Source organism: Agelaius tricolor, unplaced genomic scaffold (genome assembly GCF_023055355.1).
Source record: "Agelaius tricolor isolate 1412-34295 unplaced genomic scaffold, bAgeTri1.0.p SCAF_110, whole genome shotgun sequence".
In the NCBI taxonomy this organism is placed as follows: Eukaryota; Metazoa; Chordata; class Aves; order Passeriformes; family Icteridae; genus Agelaius; species Agelaius tricolor.
This window is the reverse complement of record NW_027269370.1, coordinates 264,369-283,598: the sequence shown is the minus strand read 5'-3', so window position 1 is coordinate 283,598 and position 19,230 is coordinate 264,369. Positions and strand designations below refer to the sequence as shown.

Here is a 19,230-nt window from a genome sequence, read left to right as displayed (position 1 = left end):
GGAAGCAAATTTGGCCACGCCCCCCTCCTCACGCAAGCCCCGCCGGCATCTGCGCCGCTAAACCACGCCCACCCCGGCGAGGCCACGCCCACTTTACCAAATATGGCCGGGGGATCCCCTCAAAGGAAGGGGGGGAGGGATTTAAAGCGAGGGGAGGAGCGCGGGGGGCCGCGACCGGAACCGGAAGTGACGTCGCGCGCGGGGGCGGGGGGGAAGCCGGGAGGTAAACACGGCCCCGCGTTTGAGGGGGGAGGAGGAGAGGGAAGATTTATTTTTTTGGGGGGGGGGGGGGGGGAATCTCCATGACCCCTCCCCCCTTTAATTAATTAATTAAGTAATTAAATTTTTTTAAAAATTTTTTTTAAATTTTTTTTTCCCCCCCGTTCCAGATGCGGCCTGCGCTGTGGCGGGCGGGCGGGGGCGGGGCGGCGCTGCCCCTCCCCCCCCCTCAGGTGCTGCTGCTGCTGTGGCTGCTGGGGCCGCCCCTCCCCCTGCCCCTGCCCCTGCCCCGCCGCTTCTGGGGGGGATTCGGGGCGGGGGTCGCGGGGCAGGGCCCGTTCCGGCCCGTGGTGATCGTGCACGGCCTCTTCGACAGCCCCAGCGACTTCCGGCACCTGCGGCAGTTCATCAACGAGGTGGGAGAACGGCTCCAAATCGGCCCCCGAAAATATCCCGGAAACGTCCTGAAAATACCCCGAAAATATCCTGAAAATATCCCGAAAATATCCTTAAAATATCCCAAAAATATCCTGAAAATATCCTTAAAATATCATGAAAGTATCCCGAAAATATCCAGAAAATATCCCGAAAATATCCCTAAAACATCATGAAAGTATCCCAGAAATATCCTGAAAATATCTCAGAAACGTCCTAAATATACCCCAAAAATATCCTGAAAATATCCCCAAAATATCCCGAAAATATCCTGAAAATATCCCGAAAATATCCTGAAAATATCCCAGAAAATATCATGAAAATATCCAGAAAATATCCCTAAAGTATCCCCAAAAAATATCCCAGAAATATCCCTAAAATATCCTGAAAATATCCAGAAAATATCCTTAAAATATCATGAAAGTATCCCTAAAATATCCTGAAAATATCCCTTAAAATATCTCAAAAATATCCCAAAATCACCCCAAAAATATCCTAAAAAATCCCCCAAAAATGGGGTCCCTGACCCCATTTTTTTGTGTCCTGACCCCATTTCTGGGCTCCCTCACCCCATTTTTCTGTGTCCTGACCCCATTTTTGCCCCATTTTTCCATGTCCTGACCCCATTTTCGAGGTCCCTGACCCCATTTTTCCATATCCTGACCCCATTTTTTGGGGTCCCAGTCTCATTTTCAAGGTCCTTGACCCCATTTTTGGGCTCTCTAACCCCATTTTTCCCTGTCCTAACCCCATTTTTTTGTGTCCTGACCCCATTTTTGGGCTCCCTCACCCCATTTTTCCATGTCCTGACCCCATTTTTGGGCTCCCTCACCCCATTTTTCACCCCCTGACCCCATTTTTGAGGTCCCTGACCCCATTTTTCCATGTCCTGACCCCATTTTTGAGGTCCCTGACCCCATTTTTCCATATCCTCACCCCATTTTTTGGGGTCCCAGTCTCATTTTCAAGGTCCCTGGTCCCATTTCTGGGCTCTCTAACCCCATTTTTCCATGTCCTGACCCCATTTTTCTGTGTCCTGACCCCATTTTTGGGCTTTCTCACCCCATTTTTCCATGTTCTCACCGCCCTTCCAGAGCCACCCTGGCACGGAGGTGACGGTGCTGGACCTGTTTGACCGGGGGGCGTCCCTGACCCCATTTTTGGGCTCTCTCACCCCATTTTTCCATGTCCTGACCCCATTTTTCCATGTCCTGACCCCATTTTTGGGCTCTCTCACCCCATTTCTGGGCTTCCTCACCCCATTTCTCCATGTCCTGATCCCATTTTTCCATGTCCTGACCCCATTTTTGGTCTCCCTAACCCCATTTCTGGGCTTTCTCACCCCATTTTTCCATGTCCTGACCCCATTTTTTTGTGTCCTGACCCCATTTTTGGTCTCCCCGACCCCATTTTTCCATGTCCTGACCCCATTTTTGGGCTCCCTCACCCCATTTTTCCATGTCCTAACCCCATTTTTCCATATCCTGACCCCATTTTTGGGCTCCTGACCCCATTTTTGGTCTCCCTAACCTCATTTTTCCATATCCTGACCCCATTTTTCCGTGTCCTGACCCCATTTATTCCATGTCTGACCCCATTTTTTGGGCTCCCTGACCCCATTTTTCCGTGTCCTGACCCCATTTCTGGTCTCTCTAACCCCATTTTTCCATGTCCTGACCCCATTTCTGGTCTTTCTCACCCCATTTTCACCCTTCCAGAGCCACCCGGGCACGGAGGTGACGGTGCTGGACCTGTTTGACCGGGGGGCGTCGCTGCGGCCGCTGTGGCTGCAGGTGGCCGGGTTCCGGCAGGCGCTGGCCCCGATCATGGCCAACGCTGCCCACGGCGTGCACCTGCTGGCTACAGCCAGGGTGGGCGGGGGTCCTGAGACCCCCGGGGCTGGGGAGGGGTCCTGGGGTCATGGGGAGGGGGCACCTGCTGGGCTACAGCCAGGGTGGGCGGGGGTCCTGGGGGTCCTGGGGGGCACCTGCTGGGCTACAGCCAGGGTGGGCTGGGGTCTCAGGGGGCACCTGCTGGGCTACAGCCAGGGTGGGCGGGGGTCCCGGGGGTCCTGGGGGTCTCAGGGGGCACCTGCTGGGCTACAGCCAGGGTGGGCTGGGGTCCTGAGACCCCCGGGGGCACCTGCTGGGCTACAGCCAGGGTGGGCGGGGGTCCTGAGACCCCCTGAGACCCCTGGGGTCATGGGGAAGGGTCCTGGGGGGCACCTGCTGGGCTACAGCCAGGGTGGGCTGGGGTCTCAGGGGGTCCTGGGGGTCTCAGGGGGCACCTGCTGGGCTACAGCCAGGGTGGGCAGGGGGTCCCGGGGGTCCCGGGTTCATGGGGAGGGGTCCCAAGTTTAAGGGGAAGGGTCCCGGGGCCATGGGGAAGGGTCCTGGGTTTAAGGGGAGGGGTCCCAGGGCTGTGGGAGGGGATCCTGAGGGTCCCAGGCTGTGGCAGGGGGTCCCAAGTTTATGGGGAAGGGTCCCAGGGCCATGGAGGGGATCCTGGGGGTCCTGGGTTCATGGGGAGGGGTCCTGGGGTTATGGTTTGGGGTCCTGAGGGTCCCAGGTTTATGGGGAGGGGTCCTGGGTTGATGAGGAAGGGTCCCAGGGTTGTGGGAGGGGTCCCGGGTTCACGGGGAGGGGTCGCAGGGCTGTGGGTGGGGGTCTTGAGTTCATGGGGAGGGGTCTCAGGGCTGTGGGAGGGGATCCTGGGGGTCCCGGGTTTATGGGGAGGGGTCCTGGGGGATTTTTGGGGGGATTTTTGGGGGGATTTTGAGGTTTCTTGGAGCATTTTTGGGGTGGGATTTTGGGGTTTCTTGGGGGCTTTTTGGGCTTGGATTTTGGGGTTTCTTGGGGGATTTGGGCTTGGATTTTGGAGCTTCCCAGGGCTGTTTTTGGGGGATTTTGGGGTTTTTTGGGGGATTTTTGGGGTTGGATTTTGGGGCTTCCCGGGGCTGTTTTTAGGGTGGGATTTTGTTGGTTCCTGGGGGGTTTTTGGGGATTTTTGGGGCTGGTTTTTGGGGGGATTTTGGGCTTGGATTTTGGGGTTTCTTGGAGCATTTTTGGGTGGGATTTTGGGGCTTCCCGGGGCTGTTTTGGGGGGGATTTTGGGGTGGGATTTTGGGGTTTCTTGGAGCATTTTTGGGGTGGGATTTTGGGGTTTCACAGGGCTGTTTTTGGGGGAATTTTGGGGCTTCCCAGGGGGAATTTTGGGGGGATTTTGAGGTGGGATTCTGGGGTTTCTTGGAGCATTTTTGGGGTTGGATTTTGGGGTTTCTCGGGGCTGTTTTGGGGGGGATTTTGGGGTTTCTTGGTGGGATTTTTGGGGGATTTTTGGGCCAGGTTTTTGGAGGGATTTTGGGGCTTCCCGGGGCTGTTTTGGGGGGGATTTTGGGGCTTCCCGGGGCTGTTTTTGGGGGGATTTTGGGGGGGGATTTTGGGGCTTCCCAGGGGTGTTTTTGGGGGGATTTTGGGGTGGGATTTTGGGGTTTCTTGGGGGATTTTTGGGGGGATTTTTGGGCCAGTTTTTTGGAGGGATTTTGGGGTTCCCCAGGGCTGTTTTTGGGGGAATTTTGGGGCTTCCCAGGGGGATTTTTGGGGGGATTTTGAGGTGGGATTTTGGGGTTTCTTGGTGGGATTTTGGGGTTGGATTTTGGGGTTTCCCGGGGCTGTTTTGGGGGGGATTTTGGGGCTTCCCAGGGCTGTTTTGGGGGGGATTTTGGGGTTTCTTGGAGCATTTTTGGGGTTGGATTTTGGGGTTTCTTGGTGGGATTTTGGGCTTGGATTTTGGGGTTTCCCGGGGCTGTTTTTGGGGTGGGATTTTGGGGTTCCTGGGGCTGTTTTGGGGGGATTTTGGGGTGGGATTTTGGGGCTTCCCCGGGGCTGTTTTTGGGGGGATTTTGGCGGTCTCAGGGAGGTTTTGGGCTTGGATTTTGGGGGTTCCCGGGGCTGTTTTTAGGGTGGGATTTTGGGCTTCCTGGGGCTGTTTTGGGGGGGATTTTGGGGTGGGATTTGGGGGTTTCTTGGGGAGTTTTGTGGGATTTTTAGGGCAGTTTTTTTGGGGGGATTTTGGGGTTTCCCAGGGCTGTTTTTGGGGCTGTTTTTGGGGTGTCTTGACCCCTTTCTCCCCAATTCCAGGGGGTCTCATCTGCCGGGCCCTGCTGGCCACGACCCCCGACCACAACGTGCGCAGCTTCATCTCCTTGGCAGCACCACAGATGGGGCAGTACGGGGGTGAGAGCCACGTTTGGGGCAAATTCGGGCACTTTTGGGATTTTGGGGATTTTTTGGGATTTTTTGGGATTTTTTGGGGTTTTTTCTGGGTTTTTTTTTGGGTTTTTTTCGGGGTTTTTTTGGCAATTTTTGCGCTTTTTTTGGTGATTTTTTCCAGGTTTTTGGACGTGGTTTTGGGAGGCCCTGTTGGTCTTTGGGGGAAATTTGGGGCAATTTGGGGTTTTGGGAGGTTCCTGGGATTTTTGGGGATTTTTTTGGGGAGGAGTTTTGGGGTTGTTTTGGTTTTTCTGTTGGTTTTTTTTGGTGGTTTTTGCTTTCTTGGGGGGATTTTGGGGCTGATTTTGGGGCTGATTTGGTGCCGATTTTGATGCTGATTTTGGGCTGATTTTTCATGATTTTGGGGCTGATTTTGAGCTGATTTTGGGCTGATTTTGGTGCCGATTTTGAGGCTGATTTTGGGCTGATTTTTCCTGATTTTTGGGCTGATTTTTCCTGATTTTGGGGAGATTTTGGGGCTGATTCGGGGGCTGATTTTGGGGTAAATTTGGGCTGATTTTTCCTGATTTTGGGGCTGATTTGGTGGCTGATTTTGGGGTAATTTTGGGCTGGTTTTCCTGATTTTGGTGCTAATTTTGGTGCCAATTTTGGGGCTGATTTGGTGCCGATTTTGATGCTGATTTTTCATGATTTTGGGGTGATTCTGGGGTGATTTTGAGGCTGATTTTTTGCTGATTTTGGTGCTGATTTTTACTGATGTTGGGCTGATTTTGGGGCTGATTTGGGGTGGATTTTTGGCGGATTTTGGGGCTGATTTTGGGCCCAATTTGGTGCCAGTTTTGGGGCTGATTTGGGGCAGATTTTGAGGCTGATTCTGGGCTGATTTTGGGCTGATTTTTCCTGATTTTGGTGCCAATTTTGGTGCCGATTTTGAGGGTGATTTTTGGGCTGACTTTGGGCTGATTTTTCCCGATTTTGGGGCTGATATTTCCTGATATTGGTGCTGATTTTGAGCTGATTTTGGGCTGATTTTTCCTGATTTTGGTGCCAATTTTGGGGCCGATTTTGAGGCTGATTTTGAGGCTGATTTTGAGCTGATTTTGGGCTGATTTTTCCTGATTTTGGTGCCAATTTTGGGGCCGATTTTGGGGCTGATTTGGGGCTGATTTTGGGGCTGATTTTGGGCTGATTTTGGGGCTGATTTTGGGCTGATTTTCCCTGATTTTGGAGCAGACACCGATTACCTGAAGTGGCTTTTCCCCCGGCACATGAAATCCAACCTGTACCGGCTCTGCTACACCCCCCTGGGCCAGGGCGTCTCCATCTGCAACTACTGGAATGGTCTGAGCCCCAAAATACCCCAAAATACCCCAAAAATACCCCCCAAAACCCCCAGAATGGTTTGAGCCCAAAAACCCCAAAAATCCCCAAAAAATCCCCAAAAAATCCCCAAAAAATCCCCAAAAATCCCCAAAAAATCCCCAAAAATCCCCAAAAAATCCCCCCAAACCCCCCAGAATGGTTTGAGCCCCAAAAACCCCAAAAATCCCAAAAATCCCCCAAAATCCCCTAAAAATCCCCCCAAAAACCCCAGAATGGTCTGAGCCCCAAAAACCCCCAAAAATCCCCCAAAAATCCCCCAAAATCCCCTAAAAATGCCCCCAAAAACCCCAGAATGGTGTGAGCCCAAAAACCCCAAAAATCCCCCAAAAATTCCCCAAAAATCCCCCAAAAATTCCCCAAAAATCCCCCCCAAAACCCCCAGGATGGTCTGAGCCCCAAAACCCCCCAAAACCCCCCCAAACCCCCCAAAACCCCCAAAAAACCCCAAAAATCCCCCCAAAAACCTCCTGAGAAAACCCAAAAATCTCCCCAAAAACCCCATAAACCTCCCCAAAACCCCAAAATCTCCTGAAAAACCCCAAAAAAACCCCAAAACCTCCCAAACCCTCCCCAAAACCCCAAAATCTCCCCCAAAACCCTTCGTAAAAAAAACCAAAATCCCCCCCCAAAAACTCCCCAAAATCCCCCCCAAAAATCCCAAAATCTCCCCCAAAAACCCCAAAAATCTCTCGACAAACCCCACGAACTTCACAAAAAACCCCACAAACCTCCCCAAAAACCCCAAGAACTTTCCCAAAAACCTCCCCAAAAAGCCCCAAACACCCCCAAAAAACCCCAAACACCCCCAAAAAACCCCAAACACCCCCAAAAAACCCCAAATTTCCCCTTTTTAGACCCCCACCACCGGGACCTTTACCTGAACAGCAGCGATTTCCTGGCGCTGCTCAACGACGAGAGGCTGCACCCCAACGCCTCAGGTGAGCCCCAAAAAACCCCAAAAAAACCCCCCAAAATCCCCAAAAAATCCCCAAAAAATCGCCCAAAAAACCCCACAAAAATCGCCCAAAAAAACCCACAAAATCCCCAAAAAACCCCAAAAAATCCCCAAAAAATCCCTAAAAAATCCCCAAAAAAATCCCCAAAAAATCCCCAAAAAATCCCTAAAAAATCCCCAAAAAATCCCCAAAAATCCCTAAAAAATCCCCAAAAAATCCCCAAAAAAATCCCCAAAAAATCCCCAAAAAAATCCCAAAAAAATCCCCAAAAAATCGACCCAAAAAACCCCAAAAATTGACCCAAAAAAACCCAAAATCCCCCAGAGTGGAAGCGGAATTTGCTGCGGATCCAGCGCCTGGTGCTGATCGGGGGCCCCGACGACGGCGTCATCACCCCCTGGCAGTCCAGGTGAGAGCACCAAAAACCCCAAAATTACCCCAAAATTACCCCAAAATCCTTCCCAAAGCCTCTTCGAAATAGCCCCAAAATTACCCCCAAAAATCGCCCCAAAAAACCCCAAAAATCGCCCCAAAAAACCCCAAAATTACCCCAAAATTAACCCAAAATTACCCCCAAAAATTGCCCCAAAAAGCCCCAAAATTACCCCAAAATTCTTCCCAAAGTCTCTTTGAAATAGCCCCAAAATTACCCCCAAAAATCGCCCCAAAAAAAACCCCAAATTACCCCAAAATTCTTCCCAAAGTCTCTTCAAAGTGGCCCCAAAATTACCCCAAAAATCGCCCCAAAAAACCCCAAAATTACCCCAAAATCCTTCCCAAACCCTCCTCGAAGTGGCCCCAAAATTACCCCCAGAAATCACACCCAAAAAGCCCCAAAATTACCCCAAAATTACCCCAAAATTACCCCAAAGCCTCTTTGAAATAGCCCCAAAATTACCCCCAAAAATCGCCCCAAAAAACCCCAAAATTGTCCTCAAATGCTCCTGAAAATGCTCCTAAACTTCTCCTAAAAATCTTCCCAAAAAACCCCAAAATTACCCCAAAATTCTTCTCAAAGTCTCTTCAAAGTGGCCCCAAAATTATCCCCAAAAATCGCCCCAAAAAACCCCAAAAAAACCCCAAAGTTACCCCAAAATTCTTCCCAAACCCTCCTCAAAATGACTCCAAAATTACCTTAAAAATCGCCCCAAAAAACCCCAAAATTACCCCAAAATTCTTCCCAAAGCCTCTTTGAAATAGCCCCAGAATTACCCCCAAAAATCACCCCAAAAAACCCCAAATTACCCCAAAATTACCCCAAAATCACCCCCCAAAATTATCCCCAAACCCTCCTGGAAATGCTCCTAAAATTCTCCTAAAAATCGCCCCAAAAAACCCCAAAATTACCCCAAAATCCTTCCCAAGTCTCTTTGAAATAGCCCCAAAATTACCCCCAAAAATTGCCCCAAAAAACCTCAAAATTACCCCAAAATTCTTCCCAAAGTCTCTTCAAAGTGGCCCCAAAATCACCCCCAAAAATCGCCCCAAAAAGCCCCAAAATTACCCCAAAATTACCCCAAAATCCTTCCCAAACCGTCCTCGAAGTGGCCCCAAAATTACCCCCAAAAAACCCCCAAAAAAGCCCCAAAAAACCCCAAAATTCACCCAAAATCATCCCAAAATCTCCTTAAAGTGGCCCCAAAAATCCTCAAAATCCCCCCCAAAAAATCCCAAAAAAACCCCAAAAAATCAAAAAATTTCCCCAAAAAATCCCCCCCAAAAATCAAAAAAATCCCCAAAAATCCCCCAAAAAATCCCCAAAAAATCAAAAAAATCCCCAAAAAATCCCCAAAAAATCCCCAAAAATCCCCAAATTCCCCCCAAACCCTCTGGCTCCTTTTTGGGGTTCTCCCCAAATTTGGGGGGCGAATTTTGGAGACCCCAAAATTTTGCCCCGAAGCCTCTTTGGGTTCTACGACGCCAACGAGACCGTGAGGGACATGGAGGCGCAGCCGGTGAGGGGCACCCCGAAATTCGGGATTGGGACCCCAAAATTTGGGATTGGGACCCAAAAATTGGGATTGGGACCCCGAAATTTGGGATTGGGACCCCAAAATTGGGATTGGGACCCCAAAATTGGGGTTTGGGACCCTAAAATTGAGGGGTGGGAGCCCAAAATTTGGGTTGGGACCCCAAAAAATGGGGGGTGGGAGCCCAAAATTGGGATTGGGACCCCGAAATTCGGGATTGGGACCCCAACATTTGGGATTGGGACCCAAAATTGGGGTTGGGACCCCAAAAATCAGGATTGGGACCCCAAAATTGGGATTGGGACCCCAAAATTTGGGTTTGGGACCCTAAAATTGAGGGGTGGGAGCCCAAAATTGGGGTTGGGACCCCAAAAAATGGGGGGTGGGAGCACAAAATTTGGGGTTGGGATGAAAAATTTGGGGTTGGGACCCGAAAATTTGGGATTGGGACTCAAAATTTGGGATTGGGACCCAAAAATTTGGGATTGGGCCCTAAAATTTGGGATTGGGACTCGAAAATTGGGGTTTGGGACACTGAAAGTTGGGATTGGGACCCAAAAATTGGGGTGAGGGGCTCAAAATTTGGGATTGGGACCCAAAAAATTGGGGTTTGGGGCTCGAAAATTGGGGGGTGGGAGCACAAAATTGGGGTTTGGGACTCAAAATTGGGGTTGGGACCCCGAAATTCGGGATTGGGACCCCAAAAATCGGGATTGGGAGCCCGAAATTTGGGATTGGGACCCCAAAATTGGGATTGGGAGCCCAAAAATCGGGATTGGGACCCCAAAAAATGGGATTGGGACCTCAAAATTTGGGATTGGGACCCAAAATTGGGGTTGGGACCCCAAAAATCAGGATTGGGACCCCAAAATTGGGATTGGGACCCCAAAATTTGGGTTTGGGACCCTAAAATTGAGGGGTGGGAGCCCAAAATTGGGGTTGGGACCCCAAAGAATGGGGGGTGGGAGCACAAAATTTGGGGTTGGGATGAAAAATTTGGGGTTGGGACCCGAAAATTTGGGATTGGGACTCAAAATTTGGGATTGAGACCCAAAAAATTGGGGTTTGGGGCTCGAAATTTGGGGTTTGGGACTCGAAAATTGGGGTTTGGGACACTGAAAGTTGGGATTGGGACCCCAAAAATGGGATTGGGACCCAAAATTTGGGATTGGGACCTCAAAATTTGGGATTGGGAGCCAAAAATTGGGGGGTGGGAGCCCAAAATTGGGGTTTGGGACTCAAAATTTGGGATTGGGATCCGAAAATTGAGGGGTGGGAGCCCAAAATTGGGGTTGGGACCCCAAAAATTTGGGTTTGGGACTCAAAATTTGGGGTGAGGGACTCAAAATTTGGGATTGGGACCCAAAAAATTGGGATTGGGGACACCAAAATTGGAGTTGGGACCCTAAAATTTGGGGTGAGGGAGACAAAATTTGGGATTGGGACCCAAAAATTTGGGATTGAGACCCAAAAAATTGGGGTTTGGGACTCGAAATTTGGGGTTTGGGACCCTAAAATTGAGGGGTGGGAGCCCAAAATTGGGGTTGGGACCCCAAAAATTTGGGTTTGGGACTCCAAATTTGGGGTGAGGGACTCAAAATTTGGGATTGGGACCCAAAAAATTGGGATTGGGGACACCAAAATTGGAGTTGGGACCCAAAAATTTGGGGTGAGGGAGACAAAATTTGGGATTGGGACCCAAAAATTTGGGATTGAGACCCAAAAAATTGGGGTTTGGGACTCGAAATTTGGGGTTTGGGACTCGAAAATTGGGGTTTGGGACACTGAAAGTTGGGATTGGGACCCAAAAATTGGGGTGAGGGGCTCAAAATTTGGGATTGGGACCCAAAAAATTGGGGTTTGGGGCTCGAAAATTGGGGGGTGGGAGCACAAAATTGGGGTTTGGGACTCAAAATTTGGGGTGAGGGACCCAAAATTTGAGGGGTGGGAGCCCAAAAATTGGGATTGGGACCCCGAAAATTGGGGTTGGGACCCAAAAATTTGGGTTGTGGGACACAAAATTTGGGGTTGGGACCCCAAAAATTGGGATTTTGGGGTGGTTTTAGGGTGTGGGTTGGGATTTTTTGGGGGTTATTTTTGGGATATTTTTGGGGTTATTTTTGGGATATTTTCAGGAGATTTTTTGGGTATTTTTGGGATATTTTTTGGGGTTATTTTTGGGATATTTTCAGGATATTTTCGGGATATTTTCAGGCTGTTTCTGGGATATTTTGGGGATATTTTTAAGGATATTTTTGGGTTATTTTCAGGCTATTTCTGGGATATTTTTAGGATATTTTTAGGATATTTTCAGGGCATTTTTTGGATATTTTGGGGATATTTTAAAGGATATTTTCACAATATTTTGGGGATATTTTCAGGCTATTTCCAGGCTATTTTCGGGGTGATTTCCAGCATTTTTCACATTTATTTCCCCTCCTTTCAGGTCTTTCTCCAGGACACGTTCGGGCTGAAGTCGCTCTGGGCCCGGGGGGCCCTCGGGGGCTGCTCCGTGCCCGGGGTCCCTCACACGGCCTGGCACAGCCACAGGGGCGTCTATGAGCGCTGCATCCGCCCCTGGCTGACCTAAAATTGGGATTTATTGGGGTTTATAGGGGATTTATAGGGTTTTATTGGGATTTATTGGGGATTTATTGGGGTTTTATTGCCATTTTATTGGGGTTTATTGCGATTTTATTGGGGTTTATTGGGGTATTTATGGGCCTGGCACAGCCACAGGGGGGTCTATGAGCGATGCATTCGCCCCTGGCTCACTTAAAATTGGGATTTATTGGGGTTTTATTGGGGTTTATAGGGTTTTATTGGGGATTTATTGGGATTTATTGCCATTTTATTGGGGTTTATGGGGGCATTGATGGGCCTGGCACAGCCACAGGGGCGTCTATGAGCGATGCATCCGCCCATGGCTGACCTAAAAATGGGATTTATGAGGGATTTATTGGGGTTTATAGGGGTTTATAGGGGATTTATGAGGGATTTATTGGGATTTATGAGGGATTTATTGGGGTTTATTGGGGTTTATTGGGATTTATTGGGGTTTATGGGGGCATTGATGGGCCTGGCACAGCCACAGGGGGGTCTATGAGCGCTGCATTTGCCCCTGGCTGAATTAAAATGGGATTTATTGGGGTTTTATTGGGGTTTATAGGGATTTATGAGGGATTTATTGGGGTTTTATTGGGATTTATGAGGGATTTATTGGGGATTTATAGAGATTTATTGAGGTTTTAGTGGGATTTATTGGGGTTTATTGGGGTTTATTGGGGTTTATGGGGGTATTTATGGGCCTGGCACAGCCACAGGGGGGTCTATGAGCGATGCATCCGCCCCTGGCTGAATTAAAAATGGGATTTATGAGGGATTTATTGGGATTTATGAGGGATTTATTGGGATTTATAGGGGTTTTATTGGGATTTATTGGGGTTTTATTGGGATTTATTGGGATTTATTGCCATTTTATTGGGGTTTATTGGGGTATTTATGGGCCTGGCACAGCCACAGGGGCGTCTATGAGCGATGCATCCGCCCCTGGCTGACATAAAAATGGGATTTATTGGGGTTTTATTGGGGTTTATAGGGTTTTATTGGGGTTTATGAGGGATTTATTGGGATTTATTGCCATTTTATTGGGGTTTATTGGGGTATTTATGGGCCTGGCACAGCCACAGGGGGGTCTATGAGCGATGCATCCGCCCCTGGCTCACCTAAAAATGGGATTTATTGGGGTTTTATTGGGGTTTATAGGGTTTTATTGGGATTTATGAGGGATTTATTGGGGTTTATTGGGATTTATTGGGGATTTATTGGGATTTATTGCCATTTTATTGGGGTTTATTGGGGTATTTATGGGCCTGGCACAGCCACAGGGGGGTCTATGAGCGATGCATCCGCCCCTGGCTGACCTAAAATTGGGATTTATTGGGGTTTTATTGGGGTTTATAGGGTTTTATTGGGATTTATTGGGGTTTATGAGGGATTTATTGGGGTTTTATTGGGATTTATTGCCATTTTATTGGGGTTTATTGGGGTTTATGGGGGCATTGTTGGGCCTGGCACAGCCACAGGGGCGTCTGTGAGCGCTGCATCTGCCCATGGCTGACCTAAAAATGGGAATTATTGGGGTTTTATTGGGATTTATGAGGGATTTATAGGGGTTTTATTGGGATTTATTGGGGTTTTATTGGGATTTATGGGGTTTTATTGGGATTTATTGGGGTTTATTGGGGTATTTATGGGCCTGGCACAGCCACAGGGGCGTCTATGAGCGCTGCATCCGCCCCTGGCTGAATTAAAATGGGATTTATTGGGGTTTTATTGGGGTTTATAGGGATTTATTGGGATTTATGAGGGATTTATTGGGGTTTTTTGGGGTTTTATTGGGGTTTTATTGGGATTTATTGGGATTTATTGGGGTTTTTTGGGGTTTTTTAGAGATTTTGGGGTCCCTATAGGGGATTTGGGGTCTCTATGGGGGATTAATGGGGTTTATAGGGGATTTATTGAGGTTTTATTCAGATTTATTGGGGTTTTATAGAGATTTTGGGGTCTCTATGGGGGATTTTCGGGTTTTTAGGGGATTTATTGGGATTTTATTGGGATTTATTGGGATTTGGGGTCCCTATAGGGGATTTTGGGGTCTCTATGGGAAATTTATGGGTTTTAAGGGATTTATTGGGGTTTTATTGGGATTTATTGGGGTTTTATAGAGATTTTGGGGTCCCTATAGGGGATTTGGGGTCTCTATGGGGGATTTTGGGGTTTTATTAGGATTTATTGGGGTTTTATTGGGGTTTTATTGGGATTTATTGGGATTTTATTGGGATTTTATTGGGATTTTATTGGGATTTTATTGGGATTTTGGGGGTTCCTATGGGGAATTTTGGGTTCCTATTGTGGATTTTGGGGTCCCCCCCCCATTTTTGGGGATTTTTGGGGTGTCCCAGGGTGGGGGCGGGGCCGGTTCAGTATTGGGGGGGTTCCATAGGGGGGGGAGGGGATCCCCACCCCCACCCCCTCCCCCACCCCTCCCCCACCAACTCAGGGATTTGGGGGCCCCTCCCCCCCCCCGCGGCCTAAAAGGGGGCGGGGCCAATTGGAGGGGGCGGGGCCAAGGCCAATAAAGCACTTCCCCCCCCCCGAAATGAGTCTGGGGCATTTTTGGGGGGTCCTGGGTGAAATTTGGGGGGTCCTGGGGTGAATTTGGGGGTCCCAGGTGGATTTTGGGGGGTCCTGGGGTGAATTTGGGGGGTTCCGAGTGAATTTCGGGGCTCCTGAATGGATTTTGGGGGTCCCCGATGGATTTTGGGGGGTTCTGAGTGAATTTTGGGGGGTCCCCGATGGATTTTGGGCGTCCTGAATGAATTTTTGGGGGTCCTGAGTGGATTTTTGGGGGTCCTGAATCATTTTGGGGGTCCTGAGTGAATTTTGGGGGGGTCCTGGGAGGGTCCTGTGTGAATTTTGTGGGTCCCAAATGGATTTTGGGGGGTCCCGAGTGGATTTTTGGGGGTCCTGAGTGAATTCTGGGGGGTCCCGAGTGGATTTTTGGGGATCCCAAATGGATTTTGGGGGTCCTGAATGAATTTTGGGGGGTCCTGAGTGGATTTTGGGTGTCCTGAATGAATTTTGGGGGGGTCCTGAGTGGATTTTGGGCGTCCTGAATGAATTTTGGGGGGTCCTGAGTGAATTTCGGGGGGTCCTGTGTGAATTTTGGGGGTTCCGAGTGGATTTTTGGGGGTCCTGAATGAATTTTGGAGGTCCCCGAAGGATTTTGGGCACCCTGAGGGAATTTTGGGGGGTCCTGGAAGGTCCCGGGTGAATTTTGGGGGGTCCTGAATGGATTTTGGGGGGTCCCGAGTGGATTTGGGGCTCCTGAGGGAATTTTGGGGGGTCCTGGGTGAATTTTGGGGTCCCAAGTGGATTTTTGGGGTTCCCAAGGGAATTTTGGGGGGTCCCGATGGATTTTTGGGGGTCCCAGGTGAATTTTGGGGGGTCCCGATGGATTTTGGGGGTCGCAAGGGAATTTTGAGGATCAAAATTCGCCCCTCTCCCTTTCCCACCATAGCCCCGCCCACTCCCCTGCCCATTCACGAGACCACGCCCCCCTTTTTCATTCCAGGCTCTTTATTGGTTCAAATCCGACGTCAATCAAAGCGGGGGGGGGGGGTTAAAGGGGAAAATTGGGGCAAAATTGGGGCGGATTTGGGGAAATTTTGGACGTTTTTGGGTATTTTGGCCAATTTGGGGTGAATTTGGGGCGTTTTGGGTGAACTTGGGGCACTTTTAGCTACAAAATCAGAGCAAATTCGGGGCTTTTTTTTTGGGTGCATTTGGGGCATTCCGGGGCCGTTTTTTGGGGATTTTTTGGGGGGTTTTTTTTGGATTTTTTTGGGATTTTTTGTGGATATTTTTGGGATTTTTGGGGGTTTTTTGGGGGGGGGGTTTTTGATTTTTTTTTGTTTTTTTCGGTTTTTTTTTTTTGTTTTTCGTTTTTTGGGTTTTTTTTGGGATTTTTTTGGGGAGTTTTGGGGGATTTTTTGCGACTTTTTTTGGGATTTTTTGGGAATTTTTTGGGGGATTTTTTGGGAGATTTTTGGAGACATTTTTGGGGATTTTTTGGGGGGATCTTTGGGGGTTTTTTTGGGGGGGACTTTTTGGGGCATTTTTTGGGGGATTTTTTCAGGTTTTTTGCAGGTTTTTTTTGAGATTTTTCTGGGGATTTTTTAGGGATTTTTTGCGGGTTTTTTGTGGGTTTTTTATGGGGATTTTTTTGCGGTTTTTTTTTTTAGGGGGGATTTTTTTGGGATTTTTGGGACTTTTTTTGGAATTTTTCGGGGATTTTTTTTGGTGATTTTTCTGGGGATTTTTTGTGATTTTTCTGGTGATTTTTCTGGGGATTTTTTAGGGATTTTTAGGGGATTTCTGGGCATTTTTTTAAGCGATTTTTGGGGATTTTTCTGGGGATTTTTTTAGCGATTTTTTTGGGTTTTTTTCTGGGGATTTTTGGGTTTTTTTCTGGTGATTTTTCTGGGGATTTTTTGTGATTTTTCTGGTGATTTTTCTGGGGTTTTTGGGGGGGATTTTTGGGGATTTTTTTGTGATTTTTCTGGGGATTTTTCTTGTGATTTTTCTGGGGTTTTGGGGGCTTTTTTTGGTGATTTTTCTGGTGATTTTTCTGGTGATTTTTCTGGTGATTTTTTAGGGATTTTTAGGGGATTTCTGGGGTTTTGTTTTCGCGATTTTTGGGGATTTTTCTGGGATTTTTCTGGTTATTTTTCTGGGGATTTTTGGGGGGATTTTTAAGTGATTTTTAGGGGATTTCTGGGGATTTTTTAAGCGATTTTTTAGGGATTTTTCTGGGGATTTTTCTGGGGATTTTTTTAGCTATTTTTTAGGGGATTTCTGGGGTTTTTTTGGTGATTTTTCTGGGGATTTTTGGGCTTTTGTTTTCGCGATTTTTGGGGATTTTTCTGGGATTTTTCTGGTTATTTTTCTGGGGACTTTTCTGGGGATTTTTGGGGGGATTTTTAAGCGATTTTTTAGGGGATTTCTGGGGATTTTTTTAGTGATTTTTTCTGGTGATTTTGGGGTTTTTCAGGGCGGGGGCAGGGCCAGCAGCGGGGGCAGCATCTCGGGGGGGTCCCCGCGCCCCCCGCCCGCCTCGGCCGAGTGTTTGCACTTCTCGGAGCCGCACTGGCACGGGAAATATTTGCTCTTGATGTCCCAGAACCGATCCCCGTAGTCAAACCTGGAAATTGGGGAGCCAAAATCGTTGGGGTCACCCCAAATTCTGACCCTGACCCCGATTCTGGGGTGGGCTCAGAAATGGGGGGATTGAAATGAGGGGGGGGTAAATTGGAGATAAATCGGATTTAAATTGGCAGGAAATGGTCTTGAATTGGCCTTAAATGGCCCTAAATATCCTTAAATAGACTTAAATTGTCCTTAAATATCTTTAAATTGGCCTCAATGTCCTTAAGTGTCCCAAAATTGGCCCTAAATTGTCCTTAAATGTCACTAAATATCCTTAAGTGGCTCTAAATGGCATTAAATGGGCCTAAATATCCTCAAAGGCCTTAAATTTGCCCTAAATTGGCCCTAAATGTCCTTAAATGTCCCAAAATTGGCCTAAATTGTCCTTAAATTGGCCCTAAATATCCTTAAATGGCTCTAAATGGCCTTAATTTGCCCTAAATGGCATTAAATGGCCCTAAATATCCTTCAATTACCCTAAACTGTACTTAGGTGGCCCTAAACGTCCTTAAATGTTCTTAAATTTGTCCTAAAAATTGGCCTAAATGTCCTTAAATGTCCCAAAATTGTCTTTAAATGTCTTTAAATTGGCCTAAATGTCCTTAAATGTCCCAAAATTGGCCCTAAATGGCCCTAAAAGTCCTTAAATGGTTCCTAAATGTCCCAAAAATTGTCCCTTAATTGTCCTGAAAACCCCCATAAACACCCCATAAACAGGAATAAATCCCTATCAAACCCCAATTAAAGCCCAATTAACCCTAATTTAACCCCAATTAACCCAAATTAAAGCCCAATTAACCCTGATTTAACCCTAATTAAACCCCAATTAGCCCTAATTTAACCCCACCCCAGCTCCTCTCCGGGCCGGATGTGGCGGCTGCTGAAGGCAGCGATGAGGGGGAAGCGCAGGCCCTGGTGTAACATGGACCCCATAAACCCCAATCAAACCTCAATAAACCCCAATTAAACCCCAATTAACCCCAATTAAACCCTATCAAACCGTAATTAAACCCTAATTAACCCTAATTTAACCCCAATTAACCCCAATTTAGGCCCACCCCAGCTCCTCTCCGGGCCGGATGTGGCGGCTGCTGAAGAAGGCCATGAGGGGGAAGCGCAGGCCCGGGTGTAACAGGGACCCCATAAACCCCAATAAACCCCAATAAACCCCAATAAAATTCTATCAAACCCCAATTAAACCTCCATTAAACCCCAATTAAAGCCCAATTAACCCTAATTAAAGCCCAATTAACCCCAATCAGGCCCACCCCAGCTCCTCTCCGGGCCGGATGTGGCGGCTGCTGAAGAAGGCCATGAGGGGGAAGCGCAGGCCCTGGTGTAACATGGACCCCAATAACCCAAATAAACCCCAATAAATCCCTATAAAACCACTATCAAACCCCAATTAAAGCCTAATTAACCCCCAATTAACCCAAATTAACCCAAATTTAACCCCACCCCAGCTCCTCTCCGGGCCGGATGTGGCGGCTGCTGAAGAAGGCGATGCGGGGGAAGCGCAGGCCCTGGTGTAACATGGACCCCATAAACCCCAATAAAACCCCAATTAACACCAATTAAACCCCAATTAACACCAATTAAACCCCAATTAACCCCAATTAACCCTAATTAAGCCCACCCCAGCTCCTCTCCAGGCCGGATGTGGCGGCTGCTGAAGAAGGCGATGCGGGGGAAGCGCAGGCCCTGGTGTAACATGGACCCCACAAACCCCAATAAACCCCAATAAAACCCTATCAAACCCCAATAAAACCCCAATTAAACCCCAGTTAAAGCCAAATTAACCCTGATTAAAGCCCAATTAACCCCAATTTAGGCCCACCCCAGCTCCTCTCCGTGGCGGCTGCTGAAGAAGGCGATGAGGGGGAAGCACAGGCCCTGGTGTAACATGGACCCCATAAACCCCAATAAACTCCAATAAAACCCCAAAAAACCCCAATCAAACCCCAATTAAAGCCCAATTAAACCCCAATTAAACCCAAATTAACCCTAATTAAACCCCAATTAGCCCTAATTTAACCCCACCCCAGCTCCTCTCCAGACCGGATGTGGCGGCTGCTGAAGATGGCAATGAGGGGGAAGCGCAGGCCCTGGTGTAACATGGACCCCACAAACCCCAATAAACCCCAATAAACTCCTGTCAAACCCCAATGAAACCCTATCAAACCCCAATTAAACCCTATCAAACCGTAATTAAACCCCAATTAACCCCAATTAAAGCCCTAATTAAGCCAAACCCCAGCTCCTCTC

General features: G+C 48.2%; 2 protein-coding genes and 3 long non-coding RNA genes across 5 annotated transcripts in view; 1 reads left to right on the top strand and 4 right to left on the bottom strand.

The window, feature by feature from the left end:
* Window positions 1-152: 152 nt before the first annotated feature.
* PPT2 (palmitoyl-protein thioesterase 2) lies at window positions 153-12,247 on the top strand. The gene is made up of 9 exons (XM_071419501.1): window positions 153-223; window positions 390-635; window positions 2,373-2,535; window positions 4,794-4,889; window positions 6,120-6,227; window positions 7,124-7,207; window positions 7,550-7,634; window positions 9,126-9,180; window positions 11,642-12,247. The coding sequence occupies exons 2-9, from the start codon at window positions 390-392 to the stop codon at window positions 11,783-11,785; spliced, it is 981 nt and encodes a 326-aa protein (XP_071275602.1). The 5' UTR covers window positions 153-223; the 3' UTR covers window positions 11,786-12,247.
* LOC139586248 (uncharacterized) lies at window positions 285-2,719 on the bottom strand. Its single transcript, XR_011677596.1, has 3 exons — window positions 2,642-2,719; window positions 2,354-2,507; window positions 285-683 (listed from the first exon to the last, which is right to left on the bottom strand). It is a non-coding gene; the product is annotated as an uncharacterized lncRNA (long non-coding RNA).
* LOC139586249 (uncharacterized) lies at window positions 7,630-8,781 on the bottom strand. The gene is made up of 3 exons (XR_011677597.1): window positions 8,696-8,781; window positions 8,147-8,414; window positions 7,630-8,011 (listed from the first exon to the last, which is right to left on the bottom strand). It is a non-coding gene; the product is annotated as an uncharacterized lncRNA (long non-coding RNA).
* On the bottom strand, window positions 11,842-14,429 carry LOC139586247 (uncharacterized). Its single transcript, XR_011677595.1, has 2 exons — window positions 12,754-14,429; window positions 11,842-11,969 (listed from the first exon to the last, which is right to left on the bottom strand). It is a non-coding gene; the product is annotated as an uncharacterized lncRNA (long non-coding RNA).
* An 889-nt stretch (window positions 14,430-15,318) lies between these two features.
* Window positions 15,319-19,230, bottom strand: part of EHMT2 (euchromatic histone lysine methyltransferase 2) — a 61,580-nt gene continuing 57,668 nt past the window's right edge. Inside the window, 1 exon segment of the mRNA XM_071419563.1 lies at window positions 15,319-16,960. Coding sequence (XP_071275664.1) covers window positions 16,807-16,960 — 154 coding nt within the window. The 3' untranslated portion in view covers window positions 15,319-16,806.